The sequence below is a fragment of the Macaca nemestrina genome, chromosome 2, assembly GCF_043159975.1.
Source record: "Macaca nemestrina isolate mMacNem1 chromosome 2, mMacNem.hap1, whole genome shotgun sequence".
In the NCBI taxonomy this organism is placed as follows: domain Eukaryota; kingdom Metazoa; phylum Chordata; class Mammalia; order Primates; family Cercopithecidae; genus Macaca; species Macaca nemestrina.
Window position 1 is genome coordinate 15,341,767 of NC_092126.1, and position 15,511 is coordinate 15,357,277.

General features: G+C 41.6%; 1 protein-coding gene across 6 annotated transcripts in view; it reads right to left on the bottom strand.

Moving 5' to 3' along the window:
* LOC105470942 (CCR4-NOT transcription complex subunit 10) overlaps positions 1-15,511 on the bottom strand; it is a 98,290-nt gene that overhangs the window by 41,022 nt on the left and 41,757 nt on the right. For 4 of the 6 annotated variants that reach the window (XM_071090762.1, XM_071090761.1, XM_071090763.1 and 1 more), the window contains 5 exons: positions 14,633-14,782; positions 12,861-13,063; positions 6,129-6,250; positions 4,705-4,881; positions 1,591-1,671 (listed from right to left, as the gene is read on the bottom strand). In XM_071090762.1, coding sequence (XP_070946863.1) covers positions 1,591-1,671; positions 4,705-4,881; positions 6,129-6,250; positions 12,861-13,063; positions 14,633-14,782 — 733 coding nt within the window. The remainder of the gene's footprint in view (positions 1-1,590; positions 1,672-4,704; positions 4,882-6,128; positions 6,251-12,860; positions 13,064-14,632; positions 14,783-15,511) is intronic. The other 2 variants (XM_071090758.1, XM_071090760.1) reach the window with 2 other exon arrangements.

Consider the following 15,511-nt stretch of genomic DNA (forward strand, 5'->3'; position numbering starts at 1 on the left):
AAAAATTTAGGCAGGCGTGCTGGCAGGCACCTGTAATTCCAGCTACTTGGGAAGCTGAGGCAGGAGAATCGCTTGAACCCAGCAGGCAGACGTTGCAGTAAGCCGAGATCACACCACTGCACTCCAGCCTGGGACAAAGAGTGAAACTCCATCTCGAAAAAAAAAAAAAAGAAAAAAAGAAAGAAAATAGAGGTATAACTGTAGATTCTACAGACATTAAAAAGGTAAAACAACATTATGAACAATGTTAGTCCAATAAATTTGACAACTTGGAAAATTCCTTGAAAAATAAAACTTAACCAAACTGAGATAAGATGAAATACAGGCCAGGCGCGTGGCCTGTAATCCCCAAACCTTGGCAGGCCAAGGTGGGCAGATCACGAGGTCAGGAGATCAAGACCATCCTGGCTAACATGGTGAAACCCCATCTCTACTAAAAATACAAAAAATTAGCCAGGCGTGGTGGCGGGTGCCTGTAGTCCCAGCTACTTGGGAGGCTGAGGCAGGAGAATGGTGTGAACCCAGGAGGCGGAGCTTGCAGTGAGCTGAGATTGTACCACTGCACTCCAGTCTGGGCGACAGAGCGAGACTCCATCTCAAAAAAAAAGATGAAATACAAAATCTGAAAAAAGTGTTCTGTTGAACAAGTTGAATTCATTATCAAAAATTTTCCAGCAAGGAATATCCTAGGCTGGATGGTTTCACTGGTGAATTCTATCAAATACTTAGGGAAGAAGTAATACCTGTCCTTTTTATTAGTTCAGGGGTACATGTGCAGGTTTGTTATACAGTAAACTTATGTCATGGGGGTTTGTTGTACAGATTATTTTGTGACCCAGGTACTAAGCCTACTACCCAACAGTTATTTTTTCTGATCCTCTCTCATCCTCCACCCTCCAGGAGGCCCCAGTGCCCGTTGTTCCCCTCTTCGTGTCCATGAGTAATACCTATCTTACACAGACTCTTGCAGAAAACAGAGGAAGATGAAGTACTTCTCAACTCATTTATATGGTCAGCATAATCCTGAAACCAAATCTGACAAAATAATTTCAAGGAAAGAACAGTATGGACCAATCTTCCTCATGAATATAGAAGCACTTATTCCCAATGAAGTATTAACAAATCAAATCTAAAAATTTATACAAAAGGAAATACATTCTGACCAAGTAGGGTTTATCACAAGATTGAAAGATTAGTTTAATATTTGATCAGTGTAATTCATCATATTAACAGTATAAACAAGATAAAAAAGAATGTGTTCATTTCTTTTGTTTTGAGACAGAGTTGCTCGGGCTAGAGTGCAGTGACACACTCACTGCAACCTCTGCCTCCCGGGTTCAAGCAATTCTATTGCCTCAGCCTCCCAAGTAACTGGGATTACAGGCGCCCGCCACCATGCCCAGCTAATTTTTGTATTTTTAGTACAGACAGGGTTTCACTATCTTGGCCAGGCTGGTTTTGAACTCCTGACCTAGTGATCCACCAGCCTGGGCCTCCCAAAGTGCTGGGATTACAGGTGTGAGCCACTATGCCCAGCCATGAATGTGTTCATTTCAATAGATGCAATGCTAATTTTGTTTAGATACTCACTTTAAGTTTTCTAATTCCTGTTTTCTCAGTGGAGAAGAAGGTGGAGCTGGAATGAATTTATCTCCATCATGGCTTTTACTGCTAAAATAGAGGTAAGAGTCTTAATTATGAAGAGCAACAAATACAAAATTAAATGTAAAATTTTGTTTCCCTATCCTTACTCCCAACTTTTCTTTTTCTTTTTTCGAGACAGTTTTGCTCTTGTTGCTCAGGTTGGAGTGCAATTGCACGATCTCGGCTCACTGCAACTTCTGCCTCCCGGGTTCGAGTGATTCTCTTGCCTCAGCCTCCCGAGTAGCTGGGATTACAGGCATGCACCACCACACCCAGCTAATTTTTTGTATTTTAAGTAGAAACAGTGTTTCACCATGTTAGCCAGGCTGGTCTTGAACTCCTGAACTCAGGTGACCCACCTACCTTGGCCTCCCAAAGTGCTGGGATTTACAGGGATGATCCACCTCACCCTGCCTCCCATGTAACTTTTTACAACAAAAGTGTAAAAGAGTTAAACAATGGAAATGCTTAGTAATTTGGTAACACTAACATGTTAAAGCTATATTGGGCCGGGCGCAGTGGCTCAAGCCTGTAATCCCAGCACTTTGGGAGGCCGAGACGGGCGGATCACGAGGTCAGGAGATCGAGACCATCCTGGCTAACATGGTGAAACCCCATCTCTACTAAAAAAATACAAAAAAACTAGCCGGGCGAGGTGGCGGGTGCCTGTAGCCCCAGCTACTCGGGAGGCTGAGGCAGGAGAATGGCGTGAACCGGGGAGGCGGAGCTTGCAGTGAGCTGAGATCCAGCCACTGCACTCCAGCCTGGGCGACAGAGCGAGACTCTGTCTCAAAAAAAAAAAAAAAAAGCTATATTGCATATTTAGTTTCTTTGCCCCCCAACACTGCTTTAAAAAATCTCTAACTGAAGCCGGGCGCGGTGGCTCAGGCCTGTAATCCCAGCACTTTGGGAGGCCGAGACGGGCGGATCACGAGGTCGGGAGATCGAGACCATCCTGGCTAACACGGTGAAACCCCGTCTCTACTAAAAAATACAAAAAACTAGCCGGGCGACGTGGCGGGCGCCTGTAGTCCCAGCTACTCGGGAGGCTGAGGCAGGAGAATGGCGTAAATCCGGGAGGCGGAGCTTGCAGTGAGCTGAGATCCAGCCCCTGCACTCCAGCCTGGGCAGCAGAGCGAGACTCCATCTCAAAAAAAAAAAAAAAAAAAAATCTCTAACTGAAAACAGTATCTTTACTACATAAAGGAAATAACTCAAAACTTTCACACATTTCTCATTATTCTAATTCCCCTTACCCCTCCCAACCCCACCTTTTCTTGAGACTGGGTTTTTGAGACTCTGTTGCCCAGGCTGGAGTGCAGCGTGGCATCATCATAGCTCACTGCAGCTTCAAACTCCTGGGCTCAGGCAATCCTCCTACGTCAGCTTCCCAAGTAGCTGGGACTAATGGTGCCCGGCACCACACTCAGCTAATTTTTTTATTTCTTGTAGAGATGGGGTCTCGTTATGTTGGATAGGCTGGCTTCGAACTCCTAGCCTCAAGCAATCCTTTAGCCTTGGTCTCCCTTAGCACTGGGATTACAGGTGTAAGCCATCATGCCCAGCCTAAATTTTTTATAGTAAACATGTATCGACTGCTATTATAATCAAGAAAAAACACTGGGATGTGAGACGTAAGTTTAAAGATGCCATGTATAAAAAACAGAATTTCCGGCTGGGTGTAGTGGCTCATGCCTGCAATCTCAGCACTTTGGGAGGCTGAGGAGGGTGGATCACTTGAGGTTACGAGTTCAAGACTGTCCTGGACAATGTGGCAAAACCCTATCTCTACTAAAAATACAAAAATTAGCCGGGCATAGTGGCACTGTGCCTATAATCCCAGCTACTTAGGGGGTTGAGGCAGGAGAATCGCTTGAGCCTGTGAGGCGGAGGTTGCAGTGAGTTGAGATCGTGCCATTGCATTCCAGCCTAGGTGACAGAGGGAGACTCTGTCTCAAACAAACAAACAAACAAACAAAAGAAAGAAAAAAAGCAGAATTTCCTATATATAAAATGTTGTTTTGTCCTTACAAAGTTCTCCCAATTTCTATAGAGTCACATAATTTTTATTTATTTTACATTTTTTTTGAAGAGATGGGGTCTTGCTATGCTGCCCAGGTTAGACTTAACTCTTGGCCTCCTCCAGTACCCTGCCCAGATTTGCATAATTTTGAATTTATACTAGAAAACCAGAAACATACAAAAATATTCTGGAGGTTAGTGATTATATTATATTAAGAGGACAGGCAGAATATAATAAGAACTATGAGCAGCTTTAGGAGTTAAGTGTGTATTTTAACAAATTTTTTGTTTTTTTGAGACGGAGTCTCATTCTGTCACCCAGGCTGGAGTGCGGTGACATGATCTTGGCTCACTGCAACCACTGCCTCCCGGGTTCAAGTGATTCTCTTGCCTCAGCTTCCCTAGTAGCTGGGATTATAGGTACCCGCCACCAGGCCCAATTTTTGTAGTTTTAGTAGAGACGGGGTTTCCCCATGTTGGCCAGGCTAGTCTTCAACTCCTAACCTCAAGTGATCCACCCACCTTGGCCTCCCAAAGTGCTGGGATTACAGGCATGAGCCACCACACCTGGTCAATTTTTTTTTTTTTAAAGCTGTCTGACAACAGGACTTCTTACAAATATCCCCGTTGTCAATGAAAAGCTGATACTTCCTTTTTTTTTTTTTTTTTTTGAGATGAAGTTTCACTCTGTCGCCAAAGCTGGAGAGCAGTGGCACAATCTCAGCTCGCTACAACTGCTGCCTCCTGGGTTCAAGCAATTCTCTTGCCTCAGCCTTTTATAGGCATGAGCCACTGCATCCGGCCAAAACTGCTACTTTCTACTTTTCTTTTTCAAGGATCTCTCCTAACTTAGCCTTCACCTTACTTCTCTCTTCCAGAAAGACTTAGAAACATAAATGCTTTCCTTTCTTGTTATGCAAAACAGAGAATTTCAGAAATTTAGGTTGAAGAATTTAGGAATTTACTTAAAGAACAAAAGGGTTTACTAAAGAAGTCCTGAAAGGATTTTGCCAAGGGAGGTCACAAGGATTAGAATACCTGCAAGTTTCACTGCTTTCGCTGCTCTCTGTGTTCCCACCTAATTGATTACTATTTTTAGCCCCATTTTCCTGCTTTGGATCTTGCTGTTCTTCAGGTAGCAGCAACAAGGCATTTCTGAGACATATGGCTGCAAACTCCATACTGGCTACAGGAATGGCCGAAGACTGCCCATCACTTAAAAGAACAAAACCAAATTAGCTAAGTGGATAAAAGATTTTAAAATAAGGCTTTTTTATTATGAGGAATAAAACCAATCGATAATAAATGAAAGCTATGCCTTTTAATAGGTAGAAATTTTAATATAAGCAGTTGTAAAAGCATGCTAAATAACCCAAATCCTAAGTATAGGTTGCAAATAGTATAAATAATGGGTTGCAAGTATATAAATTACATACACTGTGTCTCTAGGAATGAGACCAAGGAGAGACAATTTGATGTACACAATGTTAATGTTAACATACTAGAGAAACTGCAGACAAGGGCAACTGTAATGAGGGCAAGGAGCGGTATATTAAGAATGGGATGAAAGGGAAGAAAATAGATTTTCACACTTGAGCCTTACTTTGGTTGATCCTTGCTTTCAAAAATGCCTCTATACACTTTGAAACAGCAACATTACTTTTTGTCTTATAATTTCATTGACACTTTATACAACTTTCTGTTGGTTTGATATGCCCAAATAGAATCTTTATTAGGGAAAAACAAAATTTTGAAAAGTAGTAACAACTTTGAAATGGCTTTAAAACTTTGAAATGCTTTATCATAATAGTTTTAAAAAATATTCCTGCATCATAGTTTAACTAAATTAAGACTAAGTTATCGTGTATCAGATATTTTCTATACTTTGGAAACACTTTTAAATGGCAGAGAACAATTTTGTTCTTTGACAAAAACAAATTAAGGCAGTTAATTATTTGCAAAGTTTGCCACTTTACAAATAATGGCAATTCCAAATTGTCAAACGAACGTTATACATGTTGCAGCTTCTATACTGCTTTGGTTGCTTTATGTTTTCATACACCTTTTTTCTTCCAATAGTAAGAATTCACTTTCATGTATTTTCAGTCCTAGGGAACTATAAGAAAATACCTAAATGAAAAGTATCAATGATAACCAAAACTACATAAAAAGGAGATACCAAGATGCCCTCTTCTGGACATTCTTAATAATGGCACTGAACAGACTAGGGTTTCCTAGGCCATCAATAATTACAGTACCCATGGATGTAATAAACCAAAATCACGTTAGATAACATTCACTATGGACCTATACATGAGGGTCTGTTTGTTGAAATAGCAATAAACCTAGTTACAAAGTGGGTACTCCTATGCAATGATAAATCCTAAGCATACTTTTATATATAAGTAACATTATGTAAACTAGTATTAAATATATATACTTTTTCTTTGCAAAATACTTACTTATAAACAGTATTCTGTATAGACTGGGATGCCAAAACTATTTTACGATGATAGCCTTGACCAACAATAGACTGTACAATTCCTTTTTTGCTGGGAAGGCCTTTAGTTTCTTGTTCAGAGGTCTACAAAATACAAATAATTTCCAGTAAATTCTAGGGAATTGTAAGATGTGGTATAAAAAATGGGGGAATACCTCTCACAATTACTCTAAATTTAAGAAAGTTCTTAAAATCAACGAGGACTTTTTTTGGTGATAATGGAAACATGTTTGGTATTAGTGGAAAAAGTACGTAAGGCTGAAAATCTGGGATATATGCTACATTTTGTTTACATGAGATTGGAGAAAATTCTAAGAACAAAATCCAATTCAATTATGTCCCCAAAATTTATTCAGAATTATTTACTTAGAATATTCTATACCTCCAGTGCCATGCTACATATTACAGGTACTTTGACATCAGAGTAAGGAAAATGAGAGCCTAAAATACAGTGTAAAAGAAAAGTGAAGCAGCTCCACTTCCTAAAACACAGATCATTTCCTTCTTAATTCAAAGTATTAATTACATTGTCAACAATATATAAACTTTAATAAGCTGTATATGGTAAAAATTTACATGGACACAATACTTGCCTTTTAGGACATTAAAATCCCCAAACCAAATGAATAAATATTAAACTGAAAATAATAAAAGCTACTTACACATACATAGTTACTTTAGGATATCTGATTAAGATATATTATCTCACGACAGAGCTCACAGTGATAATTTCATTTATCACCCCCCTTCATTCTAAGCCTCTAATTTGGTTGGGTGCAGTGGCTCATGCCTGTAATCCCAGCCCTTTGGGAAGCTGAGGCAGGAGGATCACTTGAAACCAGGAGTTCCAGACCAGCCTGGGCAACATAGTAAGACCCTGTATCTACCTTTTTTTTTCTCCTTTTTTTTTTTTTTTTTTTTTTTTTAAAGACAAGGTTTAGCTCTGTTGCCCAGGATGGAGTACAATGGCATGATCTCGGCTCACTGCAACTTCTACCTCCTGGGCTCAAGTGATCCTCCTGCTTCACCTTCTCAAGTAGCTGGGACTACAGGTACAGGTGCGTGCCACCACGACCAGCTAATTTTTCTATTTATTTTTTAGAGGCAGGGTTTTGCCAAGTTGCCGAGGCTGGAAATTTTTTTTTTTCTTTTTTTTTAAGACAGAGTCTCACTCTGTCGCCCAGGGTTGGGTGCAGTGGTGTAATCTCGGTTCACTGCAACCTCCACCTCCTGGGTTCAAGTGATTCTCTTGCCTCAGCCTCCCGAGTAGCTAGGATTACGGGCGCCTGTCACCACACCCGGCTAATTTTTGTATTTTAGTAGAGACAGGGTTTCACCATGTTGGCCAGGTTGGTCTCAAACTCCTGACCTCAAGTGATCCACCCGCCTCGGCCTCCCAAAGTACTGAGATTACAGGTGTGAGATACCATGTCCAGCCAGGAAAAATCTTTTATTATTATTATTATTATTATTGAGATGGAGTATCACTCTGTTGCCCAGGCAGGAGTGCAGTGGCGCAATCTCGGCTCACTGCAACCTCCATTTCCCAGGTTCAAGCAATTCTGCTGCCTCAGCCTCCCGAGTAGCTGGGACTACAGGCGTGCACCACTGTGCCCAGCTAATTTTTGTATTTTTTTTAGAGTTGTTGGCCGTGTTGGCCACGCTGGTCTTGAACTCCTGACCTTGTGATCCACCCGCCTCGGCCTCCCAAAGTGTTGGGATTACAGGTGTGAGCCACTGTGCCTGGCCCGAAATTTTTTTTTTTTTTTTTTAGAGAGTCCTGCTCTGTCGCCCAGGCTGGAGTGCAGTGGCACAATCTTGGCTCACTGCAAGCTCCGCCTCCTGGATTCACGCCATCCTCCTGCGTCAGCCTCCCGAGTAGCTGGGACTACAGGCGCTCGCCACCACGCCTGGCTATTTTTTTGTATATTTAGTAGAGATGGGGTTTCACCGTGTTAGCCAGGATGGTCTGGATCTCCTGATCTCATGATCTGCCCACCTTGGCCTCCCAAAGTGGTGGGATTACAGGCATGAGCCACTGTGGCCGGCCCCGAAAAACCTTTTTAATTTTTTTTTTTTTTTTTTTTTTGAGAAGGAGTCTCATTCTATCACCCAGGCTGGAGTGCAATAGTGTTATCTTGGCTTACTGCAACCTCTGCCTCCCGGGTTCAAGCAATTCTCCTGCCTCAGCCTCCCAAGTAGCTAGGACTACAGGTGGGTGCCACCACATCCAACTAATTTTTTGTATTTTTAGTAGAGACGGGGTTTCACCATGTTAGCCAGGATGGTCTTGATCTCCTGACCTCCTGATCCACCCACCTCAGCCTCCCAAAGTGCTGGGATTAGAGGCATGAACCACCACTCCAGGCCAAATCTTTTTTAATTTAAAAAATAAAACTAAGCTGGGCAAGGTGGCTCACACCTGTAATCCTAGCACTTTGGGAGGCTGAGGCAGGTGGATCGCTAGAGCCCAGGAACTTGAGACCAGTGTGGGTAATGTGGTGAAACTCCATCTCTACAAAGAAATACAAAAATTAGCCAGGTGTGGTCATGCATGCCCCAGCTACTAGGGAAGCTGAGGTGGGAAGATCACTTGACACCAAGGAGGTCGAGGCTGCAGTGAGCCATGATCACGCCACTGCACTCTAGCCTGAGTGACAGAGTGAGACCCTGTTTGAAAAATAAAACAAGTCTCTAATTTACCTGCAGGTGGAATCCCAAGTAGTTATCTTTTTTTTTTTTTTAGACGGAGTCTTGCTCTGTCACCCAGGCTGGAGTGCAGTGGCCGGATCTCAACTCACTGCAAGCTCTGCCTCCTGGGTTCACGCCATTCTCCTGCCTCAGCCTCCCGAGTAGCTGGGACTACAGGTGCCCGCCACCATCCTGGCTAGCTTTTTGTATTTTTTAGTAGAGACGGGGTTTCACCGAGTTAGCCAGGATGGTCTCGATCTCCTGACCTCGTGATCCGCCCGTCTTGGCCTCCCAAAGTGCTGGGATTACAGGCTTGAGCCACCACGCCCGGCCTCCAAGTAGTTATCTTATAATGACATCCAAATTATCACATACCAGAACAAACTGGAGTCAGTCAATATGAATTTGCAAAACTAATCTCTGCCCTGCAAAGTCTTTTCTCTAAACACAAATGTTTCTGTACTGTTACTTATTGCTTCTGAATGTAACTTATTATAGTCGCACTTCCATACATGACTTTTAATAAAGAACATACTACACAGTGCTAAAAAATACAATAAAACTGCTCTGATCAAAACTAGTTGTGTATAGAGAATGCCATGCAATGTTAATGAAAAAGTGGATATTTTAAACTATTATTGTGAGGACTTCCATTCTGACTTATTTTCCTAGTCGTGGTGATAAATTTACATTGATTCATCTATATTCTCTTGTCTTATTGCTAAGGCCACTTATTGCTAACTGATCCAAATGGCCAGATCTGAAGATGTACTTATTGCTAACTGATCCAAATGGCCAGATCTGAAGATGTAACAGATGAAAACAAACTGGCCCATGGTAGAATGTTCGGAACTAAAAAACGTACAATAATCCATACCTTCAATCACCGATAGCCGGAAAGTGTGCCAGATCAGTTTTAAGGTAAAAGGATCATACAAAATTAAAATACTGAGACTATTTTTGTTTAGCAGATCTTTTCCCATATATTATACACTGCCCAGGTAAACACAAGCCTTGCCTCTGCCAAGTCTAAAATAATACGTACCAGATATTCAGGACAAAATGTCCTCCTTAGCATAAACAAGTTAATTTTTTAAAATCCAAAATGAATTTATTTCTGAAGGTACAAACTGCTTTGTTCAGCATACCTCCTGTCTTGACTTAACAAATTTAATGAATTTTTATTTGGAGTTTACAGTTACTCCTGTTGAGATTTGTCCTCTGATTTTATTAGTGTTTTGGGCTTGTTTTTACTGTTTTTTAGGTTACCCTAAAGTTTTTTTTTAGGAGGAAAAGCACAGTCAAAGATATTAGTGGTGGCAAGTTTCCTATTAGCAGCACAAATTTTGTGTGTTCATGAAGTTATGGCAATCAAAAGTCATCTTTACCATTTTTAAAAAATTACAAATTTACAACTTTTCTAGGAAAAAAAAAAACAGGACTAGCAGCATATTAATATGGAAAATACTTATCCTCCCCTCCCGCTCCTTCTCCTCTAGGGGAAGGGGAGGAGACCTCATAAGCTCAATGGCTTCTGTAGAACAAACACAATCCTAAAAGTACTATTTCTAAAACCAGTTAATTTAAAAAGAAAATATTAAACTTTACAAAATCAGGGAGTTACTTTTTTCTTTTCCCAGAAAAAAGTAACTCCCTGGTTTCCAGTAAATACCAAAGAAAGGCCCCCAACACTTAAATTTATAAACAGATTAAAGAGAATAGGCAATTTCTATTTGCTTCTTTTATCTTTAAGAAGTATAAATTCTACCTAGAACTGTTTATCAGTTAAGAATTAACCAATAAGAAAGTTGTCTTGCCGGGCGCGGTGGCTCACGCTTGTAATCCCAGCACTTCGGGAGGCCGAGGCAGGTTGATCACCTGAGGTCGGGAGTTCAAGACCAGCCTGACCAACATGGAGAAACCCCGTCTCTACTAAAAATACAAAATTAGCCGGGGTGGTGGCACATGCCTGTAATCCCAGCTGCTTGGGAGGCTGAGGCAGGAGAATCGCTTGAACCCGGGAGGCGGAGGTTGCGGTGAGCCGAGATCGCGCCATTGCACTCTAGCCTGGGCAAAAAGAGCAAAACTCTGTCTCAAAAAAAAAAAAAAAAAGTAAGTTGTCTTTTAAAAAGCAAACTATAATTAAATAATTAAAGTCTTTGAAAGACAAATCACTCATCTCTTCCTCTATTGGTATACTCAAATCATAAACTACCTAAGTACCATGTATGAAAACTAGCAAACACACTTCTTTAATCCCCTTAGTTCTTGTACTTCTCAGAAACTGCTGTGCAGCAGGAGAGCCTCAACATCACCTATGGCAGGCATGCAAGGTAAAACCTCCAGGTATCATATCTTCCCAATGTTTCACAGCAAGGGCAGGGGGTGGGGTAGCAAATGGAAGATACACACATCTGGTAATTCTGATACAACTCATCTTTCCCCTATCTCCTATTGATCCCTCCCAAATTGAAATTCAAAAAGCTTCCACCAACTGCCATTTGGAGATAATCTAAGCATGGACATCAATGTAAACTGGCCTATTCGCATAGCTACCATGGGCAATCATGTGTCAGAGAGAAACAGCCTCGTGTAATCCATAAACTCTGTATCATTTACTGAAACCAAAGTAAAACCCTCAGGCATTGAAGAAAATGCAGTTCTTTCCACATTGAATTATCAGACCTTTTCTAATTATCAGGCTACACAACACTATTCTTTTTTTTTTTTTTTTTTTTTTGAGATGGAGTCTGGCTCTGTCGCCCAGCCTGGAGTGCAGTGGCCGGATCTCAGCTCACTGCAAGCTCCGCCTCCCGGGTTCACGCCATTCTCCTGCCTCAGCCTCCCGAGTAGCTGGGACTACAGGCGCCGCCACCTCGCCCGGCTAATTTTTTGTATTTTTTTAGTAGAGACGGGGTTTCACCGGGTTAGCCAGGATGGTCTCGATCTCCTGACCTCGTGATCCGCCCGTCTCGGCCTCCCAAAGTGCTGGGATTACAGGCTTGAGCCACCGCGCCCGGCCACAACACTATGCTTACGCCAGCAGATGGCATGGCTCCTGAGCCCTGGAGCAGCTAGCAGACCACTGTTCCAACATACATGACTTTATCACTGGCTTCAACTCTTTAATGTTGCCACACTTACTTACCAAGAATGAGAATGTTAACAAATTACTTTATACATTTTTATTTTTTTTGAGACAGAGTCTCGCTCGGTTGCCTAAGGTGGAGTACAGAGGCTCTATCTGGTCTCACTCCAACCTCCACCTCCCAGGCTCAAATGATCTTCCCACCTCGGCCTCTTGAATAGCTGGGACTACAGGCACTTGGTGCCACACCTAATAATTTTTTGTAGAGATGTGGGTGTCTCACTGTGTTGTCTAGTCTGGTCTTGAACTCCTGAGCTCAAGAGATCCACCCACCTCGGCCTCTCAAAGTGCTTGGATTACAGGCATGAGCCATTGCGCCCGGCCATCAAATGACTTTTTGAAACTAAATTTTTTTTCACCAATGGTTAAAGAAGACTACATATACATTTCACTGAAATCAAAAGAAAAGAATGATCATCATCATTCTCTTTTTAACCTTCACGCCTGTAATCCCAGCACTTTGTAATCCCAGCACTTTGGGAGGCTGAGGTGGGTGGATTGCCTAAGGTCAGGAGTTCAAAACCAGCCTGGGCAACATGTTGAAACCCTGTGTCTACTAAAAATACAAAATTAGCTGGGCATGGGGGCATGTGTATGTAGTCCCAGCTATTCGGGAGGCTGAGGCAGGAGACTCGCTTGAATCCTGGAGGTGGAGGTTGCAGTGAGCTGAGATTGTGCCATTGCACTCCAGCCTGGGCACAAGAGAGAAACTCCGTCTCAAAAAAAAAAAATTAAAGAAAAAAAAAAGAGAATGATGTCTTATGTATGTTTCCAAGGTTTTTTTTTTTTCTTTAACATTCCATGTAGTAAGTTGGGGGAAGATAGGGTTCAAAAAGATACCCAAGTAGCACTCACCCCCTTATTGGCAGCAATGCAGCATTCAGCCAGCCGTAGCCAGAGGCGAGGATTTGCATGATAAACCTGAACAGCTTCAATCAGACATTCGAAGGCAGCAAGAGGCCTTCCAATGTGAAGAAGCTGAATTCCACAGTTATACAGCAACTCATATCTCTTATTGGTTAGTAACGTACACATGGGTCTTCCTGAAAATTTTTTGCCTAGTGATAAAAATTAGATAAGAATACATCATTAGATTTAAAGTAATAGTAACCTTGAAAACATTTACTCCATTAAGTACTTAGACACTACCACGTTTAACACCAATAATCCTGATCTGAGTTATAATGGCTCTCAACAATGGTGGTCTCCGTCCTCAACCCCACAAATATTCTCCAGAGTCATCTCAGTTGTCTACACTGGCAGAGCCAGAGATGTCTCTTCTCATTTGCCAGCTCCTCAGGCAACAAAGCTCCAGGAAGGCAAAGATAAGAGATGGGGCCCACTCTCACTCCTTTGAACCTTATCCTACTTTTCTACATTTTTATTCTTTTTTATTTTTTACTTTTATTTTTGTAGAGATGGGGGTCTCACTATGTTGCCCAGGCTGGTCTTGAACTCCTGGACTGAAGTGATCCACCTTGGCCTCCCCTAAATGTTGGGATTACAGGCATGAGCCATCTTTTTTTTTTTTTTTTTTTTTTTTTTTTTTTTGAGGCGGAGTCTCGCTCTGTCGCCCAGGCTGGAGCGCAGTGGCGCGATCTCGGCTCACTGCAAGCTCCGCCTCCCGGGTTCCCGCCATTCTCCTGCCTCAGCCTCCCGAGTAGCTGGGACTACAGGCGCCGCCACCACGCTCGGCTAATTTTTTTGTATTTTTTAGTAGAGACGGGGTTTCACAGTGTTAGCCAGGATGGTTTCGAACTCCTGACCTCGTGATCCGCCCATCTCGGCCTCCCAAAGTGCTGGGATTACAGGCTTGAGCCACCGCGCCCAACCTAAATAGGTTATTATTTTTAAAAGCTAAATAATTGTTTGATTTTAGGCATTTCAGATCAAGGATCCATATGATAATGCATATTAAAGGATCAATGTGAGGAAATTGCTTAAAGACTGTCAGATGCTGCCAGTAGTATCACATGTAAAACTCTGCAAAGAATCTATAATAAGCCAGGCACAGTGGCTCATGCTTGTAATTCCAGCACTTTGGAAGACTGAGGCGGGAGGATCACTTAAGCCCAGGAGTTCCAAACCAGCCTGGGCAACACAGCGAAACCTTATCTTTACAAAAAACACAAAAATTAGCCAGGTACAGTGGCATGTGTCTATAGTCCCCGCTACTCAGGAGGCTGAAGTGGAAGGGTCACTTGAGCCCAGGAGGCACAAGTTGAAATGAGCTGAAATCGCACCATTGCACTCCAGCTGGGTGACAGAGCTAGACTCTGTCTCAAAAAAAAAAAAAAACAAAACTATAATAAACCTAGTTTGGCACAGTCATGTTGTGACTAATCAAACATTCTGTTACATAACACTACCATAGGGAATTTTTTCAAATCGATGAAAAATGGAATGCAACTTAAATTTCTGGAAAATTCAAAATTACTCTTAACATCTTGTTATTGCTATTCAAAGTAGCATTATCTATTAAAAATCCCCAGAGCCAAACTTGTTGGGTAAGATCAGAGTTAACTATATGTAAGCCTATATGGTGGGTATTTTAACCACATTCATGCTTTTTAAATCATGCTTTTCTGATGTAGTAAATACAAACTGTACCCCAGTACTGGGCTTACCTGGATCAGTGCTACCTGCACTGAGCTGTGCACAGACATTATCATTCTCCTGCAGAGCCTTTTTAAAGTAGAATATTCCCAAATTGTGCTTGCTCATGGCAAAATGGATGCAACCAAGGTTATTCCAGAACATGCATCTCAAGCATTCACCTGAAAAAAATGCAAATAAATTTGTCCACAGAAAAATTTTAATGTTGGTGTCCCTCAGACAAGAATTGGGCTCGTCTTGCATGAGTTAACACTGTTACCATTCCACTTACTTCCTAAAGAACAGTTCACAAGGTATTTGAAATTTAGGAAATATCTGAAAAATTTTAAAATTCCTTTTAAAATCTATTTTGTTAAAGTTCATAAAAATTATTTTTAAAAACCAGTCTTATTTTGTTAGTCTAATTTTGTACTGATTTTTTTTTTCCTTTTTAAAAACAATTTTTAAAATAGACGGGGTCTCACTATATTGCCTACCCTGGTTTCAAACTCCTGGGCTCAAGCAACACCTTCCACCTTGGCTTCCCAAAGTTCTGGGATTACAGGCATGAGCCACCATGCCCAGCTAATTTTTAGTAACTGTAGACAAATGATACAAAAATGCAAAAGACAAAATATGTTCATCAGTAATATAATGTATACGCATTGCATCCACCAATGAAATATTATGTAGAAATTAGAAACAAGGAAGCAAGTATATATGGAAACAACCAAAGTATATTAAGTGAATAGCAAGAATATATAGAAAAGAACAGAGTGAGGCTGGGTACGGTGGCTCACGCCTGTAATCCCAGCATTTTGGGAGGCTGAGGAAGGTGGATCACTTCGGGTCAGGAGTTCGAGATCAGCCCAGCCAACAAGGTGAAACGCCACCTCCACTAAAAACACAAA